The sequence below is a fragment of the Carassius carassius genome, chromosome 15 (genome assembly GCF_963082965.1).
Source record: "Carassius carassius chromosome 15, fCarCar2.1, whole genome shotgun sequence".
Classification (NCBI taxonomy): Eukaryota; Metazoa; Chordata; class Actinopteri; order Cypriniformes; family Cyprinidae; genus Carassius; species Carassius carassius.
This window is the reverse complement of record NC_081769.1, coordinates 13,247,216-13,271,481: the sequence shown is the minus strand read 5'-3', so window position 1 is coordinate 13,271,481 and position 24,266 is coordinate 13,247,216. Positions and strand designations below refer to the sequence as shown.

General features: G+C 35.6%; 2 protein-coding genes across 3 annotated transcripts; both read right to left on the bottom strand.

Moving 5' to 3' along the window:
• Positions 1 to 19: 19 nt before the first annotated feature.
• On the bottom strand, positions 20 to 16,541 carry plekhg6 (pleckstrin homology domain containing, family G (with RhoGef domain) member 6). Of its 2 annotated transcripts, none has more exons than XM_059567432.1 (15): positions 16,170 to 16,541; positions 12,267 to 12,456; positions 11,073 to 11,204; positions 10,827 to 10,979; positions 10,223 to 10,318; positions 9,969 to 10,019; positions 9,494 to 9,643; positions 9,279 to 9,389; positions 8,159 to 8,308; positions 7,344 to 7,478; positions 7,129 to 7,248; positions 6,909 to 7,038; positions 5,105 to 5,220; positions 2,050 to 3,479; positions 20 to 429 (listed from the first exon to the last, which is right to left on the bottom strand). In XM_059567432.1, exons 1-15 carry the CDS (start codon positions 16,196 to 16,198, stop codon positions 243 to 245), a joined length of 3,180 nt encoding a protein of 1,059 aa, XP_059423415.1. In that variant the 5' UTR covers positions 16,199 to 16,541; the 3' UTR covers positions 20 to 242. The 2 variants fall into 2 exon arrangements, with proteins under 2 accessions (XP_059423415.1, XP_059423416.1); XM_059567433.1 differs by having other exon boundaries at positions 20 to 426; positions 16,170 to 16,540.
• A 614-nt stretch (positions 16,542 to 17,155) lies between these two features.
• tnfrsf1a (tumor necrosis factor receptor superfamily, member 1a) lies at positions 17,156 to 24,266 on the bottom strand. The gene is made up of 10 exons (XM_059567431.1): positions 24,073 to 24,266; positions 23,587 to 23,670; positions 22,612 to 22,729; positions 21,600 to 21,728; positions 20,560 to 20,709; positions 20,370 to 20,454; positions 20,057 to 20,139; positions 19,141 to 19,289; positions 18,619 to 18,739; positions 17,156 to 18,503 (listed from the first exon to the last, which is right to left on the bottom strand). Exons 2-10 carry the CDS (start codon positions 23,620 to 23,622, stop codon positions 18,199 to 18,201), a joined length of 1,176 nt encoding a protein of 391 aa, XP_059423414.1. The 5' UTR covers positions 23,623 to 23,670; positions 24,073 to 24,266; the 3' UTR covers positions 17,156 to 18,198.

Genomic DNA, 24,266 nt, shown 5'->3' with positions numbered 1-24,266 from the left:
ATATAAACAGGTTCTTGATATCGCTATACAGAGAAAACGTTCTGTACACAGATACATTTAAGAAAATATATTAATAAAAATAGACACAAAATTAATCTTTAATAAAAATAAAATAAAAAAACCTTGCAGGCTGTATGTATCACTCAAATATATTTGACCATAATAGTCATGCTACATAATCCTTAAACAACACAAAATAATTGTACATTGTATTTCTCCAAGCACTTTACAGATTTAATAGTCTACACCTCACTACATTCGGTTTCATCTTGCCTCTCTGACGGTTTCGTCTCTGACCTGCTGGGCTCGTTTGTGTTCAGCGTCTCGTTAAACCAGTCTTCATCTTCTAAGTCCTCAAAGTCAAACACCTCCTCATCATCAAAACACCAGCCTGGCCAGTCCACGCTGATGCCCTCTAGGACATTACTGCTTCAAGGGAGAGAACAGTGGTTTATGGGTAAATGTCTTCAAAAAAGTAAAGGTTAATGTCCTTTCTTACACTGTAGAAAATGATTTTTCAAAGTTGTTTACAAGAAAATACTATTCCAGTATTTTTCCTTCATTATGTACAGTAATTTTCAGTTCTGTGTTACTTAGTGTTTCTTTGTAATTATTTGTGAGTGCAAACACTTTTTTCAATACAGTAAAATTTAATTTTTAGTAAAAAAAGGGCTGATAATCAATTATTATTAACAAAAAAGCTCAAGCTGCATTCAAATAATCTGAAATGTCATGCAACTTTAATTCATGTGTTTCTAATATACCCTGTACTGAGAATTGCATAGCTTTTGATGAGTTATTAAAGAAGTGTTCTAAGTGCAATATCATTGCATGCAATAATTTTTCAGGGGAAAGCCTGACTCCTAATGGTCCTAATGAAGAACTAATTTGTCTATCATCCAAAAGAAGTAACAAGTGCTTATATATCATTTCAGGACAATGATGTTGTCAAATTTGAATACAATTTGCAGGGAAGGTTTGAATGTAATAATTTAGAAAGAATTTTATGTAACAGTACATGGATGAATTGTGCGTGTGGGCAGAGAGAAGAAATAACGCACATGAAACTGTCAAGTTCCTCAACACAGAAAGGACTCTCTACAGTCATATCATTCCATCAATCTCTCACAAATGGAACAAATATACTTAAAATGAAAATGATTGATTTTCCACTGGACAGTTAAGGTGATTTTTGGGGTTAATTTGAAAGGAAAGAATGGTATATCATAAGCAAAAAATAATAATAAATCACACAAACACATGAATACACATTCAAAGTTGAGTTTTATACTCGACATATGCAGTATGATTTATAGGGTTCATATCACATATTTATGCATATATTTATCACATATTTTGCATATTATTTCATAACTGAGGCTGAGATTGAATGCTAATAACAAAAGTATATATAAAATAATATATATATAGGTTATACCTTAAGTTTATTTCATAATTTTTCATCCTCTCTCGGACCCTTTTTAACTGCTATGCTTCCTTTCTATGTAAATGATCAATTATATTGTATATTATACAAAGTTAAATGACAAAAATTCATTTAATTAAATATATATAACCTTACTTATATATAATATATATATAACCTTGTATCTGAAAATAAACTGAAAATCCTGGGAAAATCATGACCTCTCATGCTTCACTTATCATTGCTGTCATATTACTCGTTTTCCATTTAACACAAAATTATTGACTATTAAAATGCAAAAGCTATATCAATGCTAAAAACAAGGTGATCACTGTTAGTCCAGTTAAAACAACAACAGCATCATACAATATGTTACTGTAGGTTGGGATTTGAATAGAATTTTGTGCACTTTTAAAATAAATAGCCAGAACTGAAACCGGTTCCCCAAAAATGGTTGCATGACGCCATCTGATGGTTTTAAAGTATAACAAACTCTTTCTATCTCAGAAGATCAAGAGAAAAATATATTCTTCATGATACAACCATGCTAAGAACTCATTTCAGATTGTGCTTTCACCTTTAGCAGTGACTCACAGAGAGGAGGAGACAACATGTAGACTCACCTCTCTTTCATCTCATCCTCACTTCCATCCACGTTCCCCTCCCTCCATCCATGAGCAGATGTCATCCCATCTTCTGTCGACTCCTCTCTTTCTGCCGCTCTCTCTCCTTCACTAACTGACGGTGATGGAGAGGCAGAAACAGTAGGAGAATTTTGTAGAGGGAATTTTTTCCTTCCCTCTCTTTTTCCCAGTCCACGTTCTCTTTCCCGTTCCTTTGCCCTCTGCAGCAGGCCCTGGAGTGGAGAAGGGTGAATCTGGGGGTCCAGGCCTGCTGGGGGCGAGGGGCTGCGCCTGTGAGAAGGTGGAAGGGAACTCTGAGAGGAGCTGATTTTAGGGTTGGAGGCTCTCCTCCGTGTCTTCAGTTTGATTGGTTTCACTTTAACATTCCCATCACGCGTCTGCTCAGGTTCAGAGTGCGTCTGAGGGTCTGGTGACAATCTTTTTTCAGGAACATACCATAACGTTCCATGGTTGTTTTTTAGAGATCCCAGCTTTAGCACTCGGTGGGAATCTTGGGGTTTAATGCAAGGGGTGGATGCTCTTCTCTGGTTTCCACTGGAGTTTGGATCGGAGGTGAGTTCTAAACTGTTCACAGGGTTGGATGCTCTTCTCTGGTTTCCATTGGAGTTTGCATGGGGAGTAAGTTCCAATCCGTTCACATCTGTCCTGGAAATGTCTGAGGGAACAGATGGTTGCAAATTATTGGCACGTTTTTTCCAAATGCGAGGAGACTTCAGTTTCCTGGAAAACCTCCGTGATTCTGTGAGGAGCCCTACGTCATCTCCTGACCGACTGTATAAAGAGTCCCTCCTGATTTCTTTAGAGTCATCATCTGGATCCTGATGCACTGGTTCCTCTGTTTCTGCAGTTGTCCCATATGACGATGCAGTTATTAGAGACTTGTTTGATGCAGCAGTGCTTGGCAGGGATTGAATAGAAGTGCTATTGTTCTCCACATCTCCACCAGACATCAAGTATGATCCATTCAACTGGTTTCTCACAAGTAAGTCCTGTTGTGTATTGTCATTAGAATTTACAGATGACCGTCGTCCACGTTTCCATGTAACTCGCCTTTCTGATATTTTTCTTCCTTTTTCAGTTTTTAATCCAGATGAATTAGTCGTTGCCGCAACGTCATTCGATTGACCAATCAGTGGAGAGTTCCTATCCTCTGGCAGCTGCTGAACCTTACTTTGTTCTTCTTCCATCATCATTTCTTCCTCAGGCTTGTGCCTATGGTAAGGATATAGCCTCCCCAACTCAGAATCACTATCAGATCTATCAGATATTGATTGGTCATCAGGATCCTCTATGACTTTGTCAGACAGTTCGTCCTGAATTGGAAGTTTCTCTGAACCCCCAAACTTTGTCGTACTTGTTGTCTTCAGTGTTTTGTTGTTCTCATTTTTCCTCAAGGTCTCTAAGGCCGTCTGTGATCATCAACAAGAACCAGTTTATAGTTGCAAACTTTCTACAGTATACAGTATTCTGCTCCCAAACTGTACTGCACATAAAGTATATGGTATATAAAACTCAATGATACAAAGACACACTCCAATTACTTTTGGTTAAGCATTAACTGCACAAATCTCATGTTTATCTCTTCAGAAATAAACAAATTTTAATTACAAGAAACATAAATAAATTGTCAATACAGTGTAATATGGGCATTACCTGTTTGTCACATTATACATGCACCTATTATTGCATGATTTTCCCCAAGTACAAAGAATTTTAATGTCAGTAGTTCCTCTTTAAAGCATGGAGTGAAGAAAACTAAATATTATCATTCAATATTCTCAAATTCGACTAATTGTAATGTTTACTGCATTTGTGAGGCGCAACCTTATAGATCCCTACTGAGTGGCAGCTTAATCATAGGGAAAATCTGCATTAAAATCCCTGTTAGTTTCTACTCTGTTACCTAATAAGAATAAACTATCAATAAATATTTTTCCTTAGTTTATTAAATAGAAGTTTAATAAAATCTATAAAACAATATATTTAAGACTAACTAGCCTAACTGATCGACCATGTAATTTAGTCCAAATTTACAACCCTGTTACATTTAACTCTGTTACCTTTTCTGGTGTAGCTTATTATTGTTGTTGTTGTTGTTATTATTACTTCATATGCTTTGTCTATTTCATTTAGATTTTAATTCAATAATTATAGATAAAATTTCTAGGATCTGTGGCAACACAGTTGCAAAAATAGCAAAACCTAATTTAAAATATTTGAAAATATTTTTCTTTAGTTTATTAAATAGAAGTATAATAACGACTATAAAACAATACATTTTAAGTCTAATAGCCTAACTGAGTGACAGTGTGAGTTAGGCCAAATTTACAACACTGTTACATGCAACCCTATTACCTATTCTTGTGTAGTTTATTGTTGTTGTTGTTATTGTTATTACTTTGTATACTGTGTCTATTTAACTTAGATTTTAATTCAATAATCATTGATAAGAATTTCTAGGATCTGTGGCAACAGGGTTGAAAAAAATAGCAAAACCTAATTTTAAATATTTTTCTTTAAATTATTAAATAGAAGTTTAACAATAACTTTTAAATAAATATATTGTGAGTCTGATTAGCCTTTATTGAGTGACAGTGTCATTTAGGCTAAATTTACAACCATGTTACCCATTCTGGTATAGTTTATTTATTATTATTATTATTACTTCATATATTTTGTCTATTTTATTTAGATTTTAATTCAATGATTATTCATATACATTCTAGGATCTGTGGCTTGGTTGAAAAAAAAAAAACGCACAACCTCGATTTAAAATAAACTAACAATAAAACTCAACTTAATAAATAAATTGTATATAAATTAGTCTGAGCAGCTCCTAAGATCAACAGTCAACATTTTCCTAGTCATAAAAAATGAATTCATGTTTTACACTTTTTCAAACTTTTTTATACCCTATTCGTGTGGCAAAAGTAGATAGTACCAAGAACTCTTTTGGGAAAAAAGAATGACATTTCTTCAGGGTTGGGCTTGTATATTCTGTCGCACTGGTGTCGAGTGTGTTTGCTGCAAGTACCTGAGTCTCACGCAGAGCAGACACCCATGACGTGCAGCTGTCTGGACTCGGTGTGGACAGGAAGTTCACACTGACAGCACAACCGAGATCACCGACCTCCACCAGCACAAACGAATCTGCGGGGAGAAACAGATATAGCGTGACAATTAATCTAGCTTCATATAATACATATTTATATGAAAAAAAAGATGTCTCTGTTCTAAGTTCTCTTGAGGTCATAATGTGCACCAGACTACAAATTCCATGTTCAGGTAACGTTCATGTTTGAATTCACAACTACATAATCATAATGAATATTTTGTGACAATGTACCAGGACTTACCCTAGGTGGAGTCATTCTCAAAAAGCCAATCAAAAACAAGCTTATCAAGTAATATGCCATGCTCTGCCCTGACATGCTAAGAATAGAATGCTTACATAGAGCTATCTGAAAAGCCTTTTCTATGTGGAAAATCAATGTGCATTTTGAAATTTGCATTTTGCGTCTTGATGCTTTTGAGGCAGTATATTACACTTTTAGGTTGTAGTTCTTTTATGCCTGTGTTCATGATTATCACTTTATTAAATAACACTGTAGTTGCTCTCTGAGACCCCCTTTGTTACATGAGAGTATATAGAAACTAAAACAAACTGATTTACAAATTTCTATATGCATATAAGGCTCACTGACTTTTTTTTTTTTGTATCAGCACAACAATTTAAAAATAATAAAATGAATTCAATATTTACTTATTATTTGGTTAATAGTGACAGCAGCCCTCGAGCTGCATAAATGTTAGGTAAACCCAGCATAATTTATCACCTGTCAGACATCTTATTCTTTAATGAGAAGAAAAACATGATCTTTTGTAGGAGTTTGAATAAAAGATGTCACAGATTTGCTTATTTGTTTAGTGACCTAAAAAGTGGGAAACTCCTAAATGTTTCGTTTTTTACATTTTTGATAATCATAAAACTTGTTTATGGTAAACTATGCTTATGGTTTAAATTCAATTCAATTAAAGTCCCAGACTTTGGTACCACATCGTATATGGTAATCACAAAAGTCAGTTAAAACAGACCCATGCGGTGTTAATACAAAGAAATTGATTTAATGCTAGTATTTTAAAATACACATTGCTTTGTGTTGTGTTTTGGTGTTAAAAAATGTTTATAAACTTAACTGATAATGTCTTGGCAGAAAATTACCTGTACGTTAAGATTTTTTCACACACTGCATAGGACAAAATACATATGATGTATCAGATCTTTTTGATACAGTTTAAAGTATATAATAAGTGTGACCCTGGACCACAAAAACAGTCTTGAGTCGCTGGGGTATATTTTTAGCAATAGCAAAAAAAAAAACATTGAATGGATCAAAATGATCGATTTTTCTTTTATGCCAAAAATCATTAGGATATTAAGTAAAGATCATATTCCATGAAGATATTTAGTAAATTTCCTACCGTAAATATATCAAAGCTTCATTTTTGATTAGTAATATGCATTGCTAAGAATTCATTTGCACAACTTCAAAAGTGATTTTCTCAATATTTTGATTTTTTTTCTCACTCTCAGATTCCAGATTTTCAAATAGTTGTATCTCAGCCAAATATTGTCCGATCCTAATAAACCATACATCAATGGAAACTTTACACTTAAGAAACTTTAATGTTTTATTTTGCCATATTAAAACAAAACTATTGCAAAATATGGCCCATACATATTAACCGGGTTTACATACTGATGATGCGAGCCCAGTTTAAAGCGTTCTTTTAGACAGGGGAGATTGTTAAGTGTAGGACTTGGTGTTCACACTCACATCCATCTTTGAGCTCAATGCAGTGTATTCTCTCCAGAGGCAGAGGGGGACGCACTACCTTCAGCTTGTCTGATTTCTTCTGCGTTTTGGTCATCAACAACACATCAGTGAAGAGCAGGACCACAAGCTCCTGACATAACCAGAAATCAAAGCTGAAATTATGAGTTCAAAGCAAAAATTATTAATACATCACATTAGCTTTCTTTGTCTTTTCACTTGCCTTGGTGTCCTTTCTTATTCTGACCTTCAGCGTTTCTTCCATTAATTGTTTCCTTATGACATTTGGCCCCGCCCCCCTCACCGGCCTCATCAAATCAAAGCAGCAGAACTCACGAACATACTGTTGTTGAGATCTTTCTTTTAGCCCTTTTTCTTACGTATACAAGCAAAGGATGTACAATTTATGGTTATTCAAGATTTTTTGTTGTTGTTTACCTTGTCTATTTCTTCACTCAGACCTTCTAGTTTGCACCCCTTTATTCTTTGAGCAGCAACAGAGAGGGCCAGAGTATCTTCTTTCAGTTGCAAATAGCCATTGATAGATTCTAGAAAATGATTGACACTGTACAACTGCAGGAGAAAAAGAGACAGTATCTCAGACATCTTTAACTTCAATATTAGAATAAAGCGTTCAAGAGAGAGAGAGAGAGAGAGAGAGAGAGGTGTATAGCAAGACATAGATTACAGAGATGATAACAAAGACAATGCAGCTCAATAGTTTGACTCATATTCTTTAGTCTGACATGATCATTTCATGGTGTGATATTTCACACATAATACTACTGTAATAAAGACCAACTAAAAGTGCCTCTATTTCCTTTGGTTTCATACTTCTTCTTCTTCCTCTTTTCATAATAACAATATCATGCAATTTAAGAATGTAATTTATTTTCCCCAGTTTTTGCTTTAATGACAGTAGCACTGAAAGTGCATCAGCCGAATTAACACGTTTTTGCAAAGTATGAATCTTGCACAAAAACACTGTAATCATGCACAAAAATCCTTAAATACTAAAAAGAAGGTTAGTATTTTGTCCAACAGCAACAGCAACAACAACAACAACTACAGTTTTTTATCTCTCCATCATCTAGTCCAATTGGATTTTTTAAATACATTCAAATAAAATTGTTCATCTCATAAATTCATTTTGCTTCAGTAAAGTTACAACACAAAGGCCAGTCATACAGTTTTAGTAACTTATGTCATTTTTATAATGCACTGTATGATGTAATTCCTCATGATTTTCTAACCATTCTCTCAAGTGCGTTTTTGGTGGGATGGTCTTCTGTGGTCTTCTGAACAGCTTTCAGTAAAAGAGGGTACTTGGTGATCCTCTGGTGTGGTTTGGCCTGCATATCGCCCAGACGCATTCGCCCACACTGTGGATGATTCTCCACCCACTACAGAACAGAATACATCAGAAAATTCTTTCTTCATGCAACACATTCGCTTGTTATCTATAGCTCATGTTCATCTGTGGTTTGAAATGTGCATCTGATCTCATTTATTACTCGAATGTCTTTTGCTTAAATGATTACATTAAATGATTAAATGATCGTACATTAGCATGTGGACTTCAACGCAGACACTGAATTTTTCTGGATAGCCAGATAATTAATGTTAAGCAATTTCAGGGCTTAATGTGCAGTTATTTCTATGTACCCTTCAGGAAACTGCGCACCCCCATAACCTCCAGCTACAGTCAAACCACCATAAAGGCAGGCTATCTCACAGTCATTTCTACCCTACTTACTTTGCATACTGTCCACTGGTGCAAAAAAACATTGTGAGGGGAACTTGGTGTGGTAAACAGTTCATGTGAAATGTGGAAAATAAATTCACACCTCGCTACCCATCTTAATGTCTATATTCGACCATTTTTTCCAGCCTTAATTTAGGGTGTTCTGCACATTAAGATCTGGAGAGGATTTTCTGAAAATGCTAGTTAATGTTAGGGCATTGGGCTAAAACCTGCTGACTTTGCTCACACAGGCTATAACTGGTGGCGTTCCTGGTCAAAAATGACCAGCCTACAAAAAAATCACTTCTAAATGTCTCACTACATTACGTAATTACCATACAGTAAATAGGATTCAGTCATTTTATCAGTTTCTTTTCTTTCATTTAGCACAGGTTGTGTATTTCTTTTTTTGAATTTTAAATTGACTGGTTGTAGGCCCCATTGATCTGCGGTTTTGCACATTGAACATTGCCAAAATTGTCCACAAATATTGCTTTTTTCCCTCAAAAAATTTAGTTTAGGGGTGTTCCAAATGAGCATCAGCACTCTTGATACTATTTCTTAATTGTTATTGTTTTTCCCAATGGGATAATTCATTGCTTTTAACATATAAATGTGATTTTCAGTACCGTAAGATAGGTGTGAAAATGTGGGTTTGTGTCGAGCTGTCTGTGTGTCAGCTCCACATTTCTCTCCTGCTCCAAACAGTATTTAAAGTATGCAGGAAAACGGTCAGGAAACTGAAACAGATTTTAAAGAAATGAGGTAAAACGATTGAAATTATTATTATTATATTTTTAGCTTTATTGCTGAGAATTGCATGTACTGTTGTGTTGTGTCATACCTGCAAACATCCTGCCTCAAGTCTGAGAACGTCGAATGGTCTTCCAGTGAGACGGACCTCTTGTAACATTGGATACATCACTTCACGCCAAAAGATTTGATGTGCATCAAGGATAGAAGGAAGATTGGAAAAGAGCATTGTGGGGCTGACCTGAAAAAGAAAGAAAGAAAGAACACAGTAATGGAAAAAGATTAATTGATACAGGTGATGTAGCCCACGCGCTCTACTCTACACCAGAGCAAAATTATTTTCCATTTTATCCGTACAAAGTGTTTCCATTTCTGACATCACCGGTGCTCTAGATTATAGAATGAATGACAGAGTGGCACATTATTTGACCGCACTTCTGCCGTCACATACAGCTGTGCAGTCCGTCTGCCTGCCATTTAGAAATGCTGAGTATGTAACTCTAGAAGGTCAATTCTTAAGAAAAAGGTTCCATGTAAACGTGAAAGATGAGACGAGATGCACATACCTCCTGAAGGAATCCATGTCTGTGACAGTGTGACAGTGCTGCCATCACAAGCTGTGCAGAAAAGAGGAAAGAGGATGTGTAAGGAATACACTTAAAACGCACGAATGAAAATACAAAGGAAAACAAATATCTGTTTAGCATAAACTTATGATTATTCAATTTTTTTTGCTGTTATATGGAACTGATTGTCTATATCTGATCAAGTAAACTGTAATAAATCCTCATTAATAAAAAACTGCAGTGTTACGACATACTTCTTTGGCAATAGTGAGTTTGTTGATGTAGGATAGCTCAGTATTAATAAGCTCCCACAGCGCCTCCTGCTGGTGCCGCTGGGTTTTTGACATAGACTACAAATAGAGACAAATAGTAGAAATAGAGACAAATAGATCATGTCACCAACACGCCAACATACAACAACACACTTCTTCTGTCGTCTTTGTTCTGATGGAGTTAGTGCACATTCCTGCTAGTGCGCATGATTCTGTGTTACTCTTTCGACAGACATCACTGATCACATGCTATGTAGCCTACCTAAACTATTTTACAAGGTGACGATTTCGTATTAACTAATAATTATTAACTATAAATGGTATATAGAGTTACTTGTTATTCGTTATTTAATACATAGCTAACATATAAAACCTTACAGTTTGTGGGGCATAATGCAGAGAATATGAAAAGTATTCTACAATTAATAATACAAATTATGTTTTATTGACGTCTACATTTTTCCCAACCCTGAACCTACCCCTTATAATAATGCACAAACTGTAATTGTTGTACAGTGTGACATAAATAACGCTATATTGACGTGCGCATGCCCAATTGAGGAATCTGTGTAGCATCTAGCCTTACCTCATGAGAGTCCACTATGTCTGTCCAGCTCTTTTCCAGTGCTTTTTCAGTACCTCCCTTGCCCCATGTCCACCTCAGGTCCTCAGGTGTACTGAATAAGTTCAAAACCTGTTTCAGTGCGTCCAGCTGCCCCTGTACACCACCTGATCGTTCCTGAGAGAGAGATTGGAAAAAGAATAATGTAATCAGTCTATGAATCCAACTATGAACCAGTTTAGGCAATCAATAAATAAATATTAGACCTACCTCAGATGTGCCATTTCTGTCAGACACTCCCTGGCTAAAAAGTGCCTGCTTTAATGCAACCCTGCTCTTCACCCCAGCAGATGTTCCCTTGCTCACTGTAGAAAAGTCCATAGCTGTCCTCTGCTTCTTTTTCTGACAACCAGAATTGATAAATGTGACAAGCTGAATTGACAGCAATAAGGTAAAGCCTGATTAAATCTGTGACTGCTTATAAAGCCCAACAGGATTACCCAACTAGAACATGGTTCTGCAAAAACATCATTTGTTGGTCCTGGAAGAGCATTCCTCATAGTGACTGATACAAATGTAATTCCAGAACCAACAGAGCACATTGTTCGATGTTCTACTTGGTTAAATCATTTGAGTATCAATCAAATCAGCATATGCACCTGTCTGGACATCTGAACATGTGAGCTGCAGAACGAAAGCAGAGGAAATTGGTGTTAAATTCAAAAGACCTCGGCTGAATCTGTGCATGACGGGTTTCTGTAACTAAACATTGGAAGCAGGGCACTATTTGATTTCCCAGGTATCGTATAACTTACATGCCATTCAATTTTAGCAAAGAAAAAAAAAATCATAAATATAACGTTTTTGGGATATGGAGAGCCAAATTACCATCATTCTTGAATTTGCTTAATGAATGAAAAATATATTTGTTGTTGTTGCTTTTTTTTTTTGCCTAACTATTTAATAATAATGATAATGCCTAATAATTTATTTAAATATTAAAAAAATAATTAATTATTCAATTTTGAGTTATTTGGTGCTCCACATTGGAAGATTGTACCCCACAATATTTTGCATACCTTGAACTAACCTTATCATGTTATAACACACATTGACCATGATGCACATTGTTTTTTGGGGTCCTGATATCATTTCCTTTTTTTTATTTTATTTTTTTTGCTTTTCTTCAGCACCTTGGTTGCACCATTTGATTTTGCTGATTTTGCACCACATGACAGAGGTGTTTTCTAATAAAACAATATGCTTAACTACTTAAAATTCAAAATAGAATTTCATCTTTTTTTCTTAATTAAGAAAACCGTACAGTACCCCCTTACATTTTTGACCATTTTGGATGGTCATGTTATTGATCTAAAATGTATTAAAAGTCAGATTATATGAAAGCAGCTGCATAATGCAATGAAATTCCAGGTGCTGAATAATATAATCTGCTGAATTCAGTACCTGGTAGCCTACAGTGTTGTATCTGTGTTTCTGTCGTGCCCTCCGCTGACCAACTGACAGTACTGCAAGTCCATCAGGAGTGTCTGTGTCTGCCTCTCTCTCTTCCTCCTGCTGTCTGTCACTCTTGTCACGGAGGGCAGTTTCCTCTGGGGCCATGACATTGCTCAGTTCCGGTCCTTTTGATGGATTACTGAATGAATAAGATCAACAACAGTGTGACAGTAAACAGGGAAAGAAGAAGTGAAAATAGTAGCATTGAGTAATAAAAAAAAAATTATACCTGCTATGCTTCATTTATCACTGTGCTGTGCATAATACATAACCATTTAAAACCCACAAGAAACTGTAAACCACAACTGGAAGGAACTGATACCAGACATTTGAAGCCCACTGGTGTGCCCTTTAAATCTCAAAACATTTCACATCTCATGACCTGACGTAGCATGACACACACACACACACACACACACACACACACACACACACACACACACACACACACACACACACACACACACACACACACACACACACACACACACACACACACACACACACAGACACACACACACACACACACACACACGCACACTTGTTTTTCTATCATGGTGGGTTTTCTATCATTTTCCATTGACGTACATTCATCTTGTTTTTATATTGAGTTAATGATGTCTTCTACCCCCTCAGTCTGAACGCTTGTATTATATTTTAATTTATTTAATTTTAATTTGCAGTTTTAATTTATATTGTCATTATGACATTACAGTTTTTTACAATCACTTTGTTACTATTTTCAGAACCTTGATGCCATTTTTCACAACTCTAGACACAAAACTCACAACCAATGATCAAAATGCACATTTTTCACAACTCTAACCCTTTTCTCAATTGCTTGGATACAATACACATAAAACTTAGATCATTTGTTCATTCAACAAAAATCACCTGTTCAATATGACACAACTTAACATCAAAGTGCTACTATTTCAAAAGGCAATCCACACATTACATTTCAAATGAGTGTCTATTCATTTCCTTGCAATGATGTAACTATCAATTGATACAACTGCTCAAAATGATAAGTAACTGTTGCATTACTCTTAGTATGGAAACACACAAACAATCTTCCATGTTTACTGTAAATCATGAACGTTTCAAGATAACGAGATTCATTGTCACCAATTAGCATGGAGCATGAACCAATTAGACTACAATATCCATGGATGTAGCCTAATATTTTATCATAATGCTTCATCAGACACTGTGTCTATGGCCCCAAATACTGTACCACCTTTTCAGACTATTTACAGTATTGACAGTACTGCACTGTACAGATGCAGGCCCTTGTAATTGCTTGTCCAATTCTGCCAGCTCATTACTGATGATTTAGTGCACATTGTGAAAGAGTTGATTGGGATCCAATTGCAAGAGCATAGTGATACGTAACATGGAGCCAGCAGGTGATCCAGGTCACAATGGAGGTCAAGCAGTGGTGAGAGGAAGACGAGGAAGACATGTTGGTCAAAGGAATGGTAGAGGACAGGCACCACTTCTGAGAGGTGGTCGTGGGCCTCGTTTGAGAGGTGTGGGGGAACGTGGCAGAGGACAAGGCCACGGACCAAGACAACGGCAGCAACAGCATAGAGTGTCCAATGAAATTCGGGCAATAGTTGTAGACCATGTCATAAATCATGGCATGACAATGACTGAGGCGGCTACAATGATACAACCAAACCTCAGAAGGTCAACCGTGGCCTCAATAATCAGAACGTTCCACAATGAGAACCGGTAAGTTATCAGCATGCACTAAACATTATGCTACTCTCAATTGTCAAATGACTGCATACCAATGTGTATCACAGAAAAGGTGATGTTTCAAAAATTCTACATTGTACAGTAATCTCTAAATCTCTTTCTAAAATGTATTTTTAGAGGGTGATGGAGCTGGATGCTGATGATGACCATCACAAATTCATATATTTGGATGAGGCAGGTTTTAATCTGGCCAAGATAAGGAGGAGAGGTCGGAATTTCATTGGCCAGCGGGAAACCATCCAAGTACCTGGACAACGTGGGGCTAACATTACCATGTGTGCGGCTATATCAGAAGATGGTGTGGTGGGTTTCAATTTCATAGCTAATTATTTTTGCTTTGATTCAAATAAACCTATGTTGTAATTGTACAGTACTGTAGTGTTTTGCATCAATATATTACAAACTTTGTTCAATGATTCCACTGTGTCTGTAGTATTCTTTCTACTACTGCAGTACTTTTACAGAGATGTATTTACTGTACATGTAGTACCATAATGAAACCTGTATCACCTATTTTGTTCTACAATATTTAATGATTGTACGAACAATGACACAGTGAAACTATCGGTTGCTTGTGTGTGGGTGATCTATAGTTATGTTTCAATGGTATTTCACAGTAAATTTGTGTTTTGAACCAATGATTGTGCAAGTGCAAGATTTCTTTAAAGATGTGAATGCGCAAGGCAATGTTTTGAACATTAGACAGCCTGTGTTACAAGTGATAACCGTTTTGAGTTTTGTGTCTAGAGTTGTGAAAAATGACATCAAGGTTCTGAAAATAGTAGCAAAGTGATTGTAAAAAAACTGTATTTACTATGTTAAGGCATTTTTCCCGTGGGAACTGTCTGCTGCTCCCTGTACGCGAACATACTGTATGTATAATGATATTAATAACATATAATCCATATTTGATAAATATTAATAATTCAAATGAATTCATTATTAAAAACTTCATATTCATTAAAGGAAGTAGTATTATAAATTGTAGAACTATTAATATACCATACAATTTTTTTTATTTCACTGTTAAATTAGTATATTACACAAATATATTAATTTATTTTAATTTAATTTTAATTTATATCATTTTTAATTGTAGAATTTATATTTGTGTTTTTTGCATATTTAGTATATATGGAGTTTAAAACTGTTAGAAAGAACAGTAAAAATAGTTGAAAAAATATTAAACCAATAAATCCACCAGCCATTTTATGCTGAATTAACATAATTACACACTATAATTGTAAAAATTAAAAAAAAAAAACAAAATAAAAAAACATCACATTTTGCAGCATCACACATGATTTCATTTTAAATTATAGGATGACTTCCCAAAACTGATTATTAATTTTTATCCCCAAATGAAGGTTTAGCTCACTTCAGAGGAATAATTTGTCCTTTAAATGTAAGTAAATAGAGTGTTAACACACACACACATACACAATACATGCCAGGACTCCATACACAAGAGACATGGCATGCACAGACAAGCTGAAGCTTATAAATACACATACAGTATTCTTACACACCAACTCTGATTCATAGAATTCACTGTAATTCAGATGAGTCAATTTTCCCCAGTCATGCATGAATCTCACGGGCATAAAATGCACCGGTGTGTGATTCAGGAGACTCGTACACACATGTTCTGAGAAAGATCTGAATATCCGCCCCCGTTTGACATCACTTTTTGGCAAGAAACCAATTCTGCTCAAATTCACCTTGTCAACATTACCATCAGCCGTCAATTCAGGGTAAAATACACACAAACACTTACACACAGCCATATACATGCACATAACCTGTTTGCAAATGCACATTTGTAGTGCAGGCCTAACACTGAATATACCATAAACACAAAGTCATAACATCATTTTGAAAACAAATTCAGCATGGAATATCTAAAAGTAGATTTAAAGGCAATTTACTGTATATCAGCAAGTCCCACAGTTTCGCTGTATATCAGCGAAACAAGATTCACAGTACAATCTCAGTTCTTTAATTATTTACATGTGATTCTTGTTTTAGACACACACACACAAACACACATGCACGCACACACACACACAAGTCTTCCCCAACAGATACCTGGATTTCACTGTGTCCATTTCCCTCATTCAGACATCTTCAAGGTCTCTTTCTGTCCCTCTTGTCTTTCTGGATCTGTCTTTCTGAGTCCTCAGTGTCTTTCTATATCATTTTTCTTTACCCTTTCCTTCAGCAACAGGTTGAGCAAGCGAGACCAGATTCTTCAGACTTAGATTTCAGGCATGGCTGCACCCTGAGAAGATAAACCTGACTGGGCCATTACTGCTTTCTGATGTGATTGACAACCAACCAGCCTTTGATCACAGCTACATAACAACATGTAAAGTTATAATTGTTTAGACAGGGATGATCTTTGGTTTAGCTCCACAAAGACAAGCATGCACACACACACACACACACACACGCAAAATAAGGAAGAAAGATGTTATTTCACCTCCAATGAGGAAATTAAAATGCTGGGAGGATTTGACAGGTGCTTACCAAAGAAAAACCCATCGACATGATGCCATGGTAATATTTAGGTATACCTAGATTTGGCTGTAGATTTAAAGGATCTTCCTTTAGTGTAAATCCGATTTTGAACATTTTACATTTATTAATAATTTTATCTGTTAAAATTATTCATGTCTATAGTACATATTGTGTGGTATCAGTCAAGCTGTGAATGCGTGCAGTTCAGCTGATTAAAAAAAGGAAGCGAGAGAGGGCCTGAAAAAATATCAGACAGGAATAAATTCAGTGGGACAGGAATGCAGAAAAGCAACATTGCGCAAGATCATAACATATGCGCAGCAGGACATAATTATACATGCACCTTTATCAAAGGAAACAGAGCTGGGTTTGGTGCTTGTCTAGTGGTTAAAGGTCTGTTAACAGAACACTTGTAGATTTAGTGCTGCTGAGGCCTTTTGCAAAGCATGTACTTCCAGATTTCATCAAAAAATATAATGAATTAGAATAAGAAGCAAATTACACATCAATTAAAAATATATAAGCTGTTTATTTGTGTTTTTTTGGCAATTAAATGAAAAGAAAAAGAGATAAAATATATAAAAATGTATTTAGGGAAATTCTTCTTATATTTCTATTCATCCTCTGTAAAAGAAAATGTGACACATAAAAATGATTGAAGTCACTATTTCAATCCTTCAACTTGTTTTGAAAAACCATGTTTTTCAGCATATATGGGTTATATATATAGGAATTGTCCATTTAGGCCAAAAACAAAAACATCTGTGGTCAAATCAGCTTTATAATTTGCATTTGCATTGCATTTTAATGCTAGTTTCCAGCTGAAGCCCAATATTATTCCGTGGAATAATGCAACAATAGCAAACTGTTTTTTTAATAAAATACCCCTCAAATGCAATTATAAACTGTTTTTGTTTTGTACATGCAAATACAACTTATCAGCATTAAATTCATCTATACAGTTGGAGGCATTATTGGGTCAATAAGGCCTCTCACAAAACCCATCAAGAACATACCCAGGTCACCGCCAAAAAAAGAATATGTAAGAAATGTAAATGAAAGGAATACGAATCTTATGGTTTTTTAAGTTTAATACTGAAGACTGGAGTAAAGGCTGCTAGGGACCACTGTTTTTTATTGACTATTTTTGATCAAATAAATGCCGTCTTAATGAACATAATCTTGAAAACAAAAGAAACTCTTTCTTAAAATGTTGAACAGTGTGTGTGTGTGTGTGTGTGTGTGACCTGGACATGTTATTGTGAGATGTGTGCTATGATAAGGAGAACCTGGAGAGAATATGATTATGATTATGTCATCTCCGATACACATCTGAAAAATTACAACCCAAACCCCAACCGCCCCACCACCCTCATTCAGATACATTTACTTTGACAGCACTTAAAAAAAAGCTTGGATACAAACACATAACACAGAACATAAGCATATTCATAAAAACATTAGTGTGCAATCTTTAGACAGCTGGAAATATGACATGGCCAAAAAACAGCTGTTCCATTCTCAAAGGAATCCACTGGAAATTGGTGGAGGTTAAGTTCTCTCTTTAATGCCCTTTCTTCTTTCTCCTCTACTGGCCTCAGTTTGAAGTGCTTGGGTCCTTTGAAAGGAACCTGCTCTCGATGTTGTCTGCACAGTTAACCAAATACATGTCCTTCAGAGTGTCTACAAACATCTGGATGCGGTGCCATGGCAAAACATTGTTCCCTCCTCCACTGCCGCTGTCACTCCAAACCTTCAGCATCTGGTAATGGGCATCTTTGCTGTTCCTGTGGTCTTGTTCGGCCCTGTCAATGTTCTGCTCAGAAACACCAAGACGACGAACAAACTCTTTAAATCTTCCGATAGGCACCTCGTCCAGCACAAAATAGAAGAACTCGTGAACTACAAAAGTGAAAGTGAAAGAAACGGGGAGAGAGCGACAACAGATGTGAATCACAAGCATCATTACTTCAGCTTCCAGGGATTTATGGGTAGAAAGAAATAAACACAGACATACTTTTGATCTCTCTTGGGACGCAGTCTGGGAGTTTTCCATTTAGCTCCGGTTCGCACGGCTGGTTTGTGAAAGGAACGCTCTCATCGAGTTCTTTGTCTGGTGCCACTGTGATAATCAATGTCTGTGGAGAACATAAAAAATATATATTAATTACTATACAATAATAATAATAAAAAAATGCAAAAACGGTCAAATAGGGTATAAAACATCACTTGATGATAACATGGCTTTTTTTCATATATATTTACCAGTTTAACTAACAAAAACAGTTAATACAGCACCGCTTTAGCATGTATTTTTGAAAGACATTAGTGCAATTCTGTTAATATTATATGTCATTATTTTTTGGCTGAGAGTTCAGATGGGGGTCCCTGTGATATAACATTAGTATTAGTATTTACGATAAAAGCTGAATCATCTTTTATAAAAACAAAGCTACTGTAATTATGTGTTTAGCATTGTGAAGAAGAATGGTTGTGGTGTCTTTGTCATTGTTAGTCATAGGTCAAACAAGCATTTTACCTGATCTTCGGAAACAGGTGTTGATTGCTGTGATGACAAAGCACGCCTCTTTTTCTTCCAAAGTCTGATGACCTCGTATAACATGAACACTCCCAGTGCTAGAACCGTGATGCATGCACACACAGGGACCAGTATGTGATGGATTGCGCCTGAAACACCAATGAGAACAGAAACAAACTAATTTAGATCACCCCTCAATATTATTTCTTGCCTGAGGACATGTGTTGTTTTTGGATCATTGCTTAGTCATGGCTAGACGAATTCAAAGGAACACGCGAGGGGACTTCCCAAGATTGCTCATGCTTTCAAAAAAAATATAGGACTAGCTCTCTTTATCGATACAGTCTAAAGCCTTACAGTATTTTGCCAACAGTGTCCTGTCTGGCGTCCACAATATTAGGAAAACCAACAAACATCAACTTTTTCAATATTCTTTTATTTCCAAAGGATACACATTATTGGATGGATGTTGATCAGTACCAGTGGTGTGTGTGTGTTTTTTTTTATTTATAAATCAAATGTACATTCTTGTCTCAGTTACACATTTTCCTGGTTAAATGAACATTATTTACAGTATCAAATAAACAAAACAAATACTTCTCTAGGTTAGACTTTATTTTAAGGTCTCTTTGTTACAGTGTAATTATACATGTAAGTACTGAGTAATATGAACTACTATATGGTCAGGATTACGATTAGGGTTTGGTTTAGGGTTACTTGCATATACATTAATTATGAATAATGTATTGTTATTATAATAGGAAGTATATGAGAGAGAGATGTAGCCTCCTGCTGCAAATGCTGTTGTAGTGTTACTTAAGAAAAGTGATTTTCTTTTTTATTTCATATTTTGCAATATTTGCATAGTTTTCTCATCCAGTTTTTTGAGGAGGAGATGTCCAAGGTTAGTACTCACCTGGAGGACTAGTTGGTTTGGAAGATCCTAAAGTGTTAGGAGGTGTGGTGGATTTGCACACATCTGGACAATCATCCTGACATCTATAAGATAAAAGATGTGTACTTGTATTGAGATATTAATTTCAGTTAAACGCATTTCAAAATGCAACAAAACTGAGCTTGTGTAGTTAAATGCATCTGAATTCATAAGTGTACTTAGACTTTTCAAAATCAAAAGATGAATGAGTGCATTCATCAGCTTAACCTCTGAACAAGTGCCACTTCATAACAGGTGCCAGCAGGATTTTGAAGAGTACCGAAGTTTGACTTACTCATCACACGGCAAACAGAGGTTTTTGCCCTTGACAGCATAATGGTTTTCTTTGCATTGACACTTTGTATTCTGTTTTTTACCACCTGACAAAATTGAAAACATTTACTAAGGGTATCTTATTATGTAAAAACAAGATAAATGTATAACTTTAATTCATTAAGAGGCTTTATTAAGCTTGAGGGACTTACATTCTGCAACTGTCAGCTGTCCAGGTCCACACTTTCTACAGAGAGAACATTCCCAATCTGAGGCGCTTAGATTGTTAAAATAGTATCCAGGTTTACACCCACACTCTCTATTGCTGTTGAATTTACATGATGATTGCTCTATGGAATTGGCTGTGATTAAAAGAAGAAATGCACATGAAAACTGAGCAAACGTCAAATGAATTGGTTGTGTGAAGTTTTTAACAATCATCCACATATTAAAGGGATACTTTCATCCCAAAATGAAAATTGTCATCATTTACTCGCCCTTATAAGGTGGAAAATTTTTTTTTTAGCCTGTCCTCCAACAAAAAAAGACCATATAGGTCGTTTGTGCGTTTCACGTTTTAAAGTTAAGCGCCCTCTAGCGGGCGTAAAAATAATGACAGTATCGCGTTGCGTCTGTTGTCATGAAATGAAGTATAACGCCATTACCAATCAAAACGCACGTTTATTTAAATGCAATGTGTGGGCTTTTTACACCGATCTCACAGTATTTCCTACATATTTTACTAGGTGGCTTATTCGATTTATTGAGCATATACATTTTCGTGCAGATCTGTTCGCGGTGATTGAACCCATGATAGCATGATTACATATCAAGGTATAATGCAATAATCTACCAACTGAGCTACACGAAACGCAAACCAGAGTGCAAATAAAAGAGTACAAAACATTAATATGAAAATGACCTTTTGCCGGTAGGGGCGCAATTGTAGTATACACTCTGATTGGTCGTATTTCAGGGATTTGGACAAACAACCTATAAGAGCGTATTGGTTGGAAGACAGGTTTTTTTTTTTTTCAATAAATTAAAGTCAATTAAATTTGATTTTCATTGTTTAGACAAAACCTGTTAATACATTCTTCAAAACTGTGTTTGGCAGAAGCAAGAAAGTCATGCAGATTTGGAATGATGCAACAGTTATGTACAGTAAATGATGACAGAATTTTCATTTTAGGGTTAACTACCTCTTCAATAACAAGAAAATATGAAAATCAGAGTTTTAAAATGCCATTACCTTTGCTGCACTTCCTGCAACTGAAGCAATTGTCAAAGTGATTTGCGGTATCTAGGAAGGTTCCATTCTCACATTTTACACATATTGACCTCGTATTTGCTTTAGGGCACTCCTCTTTCAATTTAAACCCTAGAGTAGAAAACAGAAGGACAAAGGACAGAACAAAACCATCTATGAAAGCTGAACAAAGGGTTTCTTTAAAAAAAAAAACACACACCCTGTTGATTAATGTGGAATATTGACTTGCGTCTTGTTGCCAAGGCCGCCTAAATATTATGATTGACAGGTTGGGGGCGTGATCGGCTCGGAATGCATTTTCAAATCCACATTGACTTAAACTCCATTATCGAAGGGTATTTAATGAAAATGCAATTTAAATGTCTTAAGTGTAAGTGTCAATGCATTTAATAAATATAAAAGACATTTAAATCACCATTTTTGCTTCCCTTTTGCTGCACATTTGGCTCAGAATGCATTTTGAAATTCACACTGCATTTTGCTACAATTATCACATAATGATTGCACCATGAAAATGCAATCTCAAGTGTCCTACAGTATCTGTAAAGTCTAAATGCATTTAGGAAAAAATGGCATTTAAATGATCATTTTGCTACAGCTTTTGCTTGGACATGTTACAAATATCTAATCAATTTGGGTGATACAATTTCATTTATTATATGTAATAAATATGTAATAATTTCATTAAAATGTGTTTTTAATTTACAGGTAAAAACTAGTGAAGAAAATGGCAAATGTAAATCATATAACTGAATTTTCATTTTGCACCAAATGTTGCAAAAATGTATTGGAAAATGTACATTAAAATAAAGAAATACATTGCATTGTCATTTTGCATGTTACATTACAAAATGCATTTTGCTAACCTTATGCTTCCAGACATTTTATGATAAATCTTCTTCAAACCAAAAAAACACAGCATTCACACCTTTCACTGAAGGGATATACACTCTGTACATCTATAACATAAAGCCTGCATTTAAATTAGCTTTACCTGCATGACATTTATCACAGCAGAATCCCTTATTATTCCAGTATTCATTTTCAGCACAATTTCCTTTCGTAGTCTGACCTCCACTAACTGATATTACATATGACTGGCTGATTAGAGCCTGTGGGGAACAAAAGATAATTTAGGTTAAAAATACCAGAACCTTACATTATGTGTGAGTGCACAGTGCAATACTGTATTCCACCATGAAAAGTGCTTTATTTATTTTTACTTTCAAGTGAGGTGAATAAACCAGAAGTAATACCTCACACACAACCTTTCCACTTATTATTTCTTCAGACTGTGTCAGACATCATGAAAAAGAAAAAGGATGAACGAATGGCTACTTTCAGAAAGTTTCCCGCCTACAATTTTTTATTACCAACAGCAAGCAATAATACAAAATAAATGATTTAAATATTAATATACTATATTGCAAACACATAATCTCATAACATATGGTAGCCTCTTCACATGTTTAATTTTGTGTTCAGTTAATTTTTTTTCGTTTTTATGTCTTAACATGTAGAATTGCTATCAAATAATGAGTCATGAAAAAGATGTGCCTCATAAATTCTTTTAAAGGAATGAACTATAACAATATAAAAGAGAAGCGTCTGTGATTGGTGGATATTTATTTTGAATTATGGGCAATGTAGTCCTTATTAAACTTTATTTTTTCTTTTTTAATTAAATTACACTTACTCATGGCTTACAGTCATCATAACTTAAAAAATCTCAATGTAGGTCGGTCCTGAAATGTTTATATGTTATAGTTAAAATTAGATTATGGAACCTGACTATTAATTTGATGTATAGGTAAAGTCACTGAATAATTAAGCTATTTAATCAGAGTCAACCATGATGAAAAGCAGCCCAAAACACAACCTTTTAATAAAGTATTTTAGATGGCCACCTGGGGCACTTTCGGAAATGAAGGCTCGTGGCTGAGTAAATGCTCTGAAAATGCTAACTTACCAGCAGAACATAAGCGAACAGCTGACATTCCCTCATGGCGCTACAGGGGGCGCTAAAGCAGTACTTCTCACTTCACCAAACACACTGGGCGGACAGAGGAGAGGGGGAATTGTAGTTAAGCGTCTTAAACATGATTCATTTCACAGCTTTATCAAATAAGAAAAACGACAGTTTTCATTAACTCTGGTGTCCTTGTAGCCTATAAAGCAGATTATTCTTACAGTAACCTATTGCGAAATAAACGAGAAACTACCAATCAGACCTAAACCACACACCCAGTAATATCTACAATAGTTTTTTATTGTTAATGGCCGATGAGACCCACACAGACATGTACACTAGGAAAGAAGACAAACGGCGAGACGCTTTAACATTTCCATCCGTTTCAAACCTACGGCACAATCTCGACACCCACACTAAAAGTGCCACATTAGAGATAACAATCAAGTTCCGTGTGGAGATTTTACTGCGCTCGCGTGAACTTACCTTTACTTATGGCGATCCAACATCGTCTCGTCTTACTCTTCCAGAAGAGCTCGGTCATCCCCAAGAGAGCTGGAATATAGCCTATATTTAAAAACGCATTTAAAAATGTGAGATGGGTGAAGTATCGCTACCGTCCATTTCCTCGGAGAAGGGCAGTCTTTAACTGGAAATGTTATGCGTCACAACAACTCCTC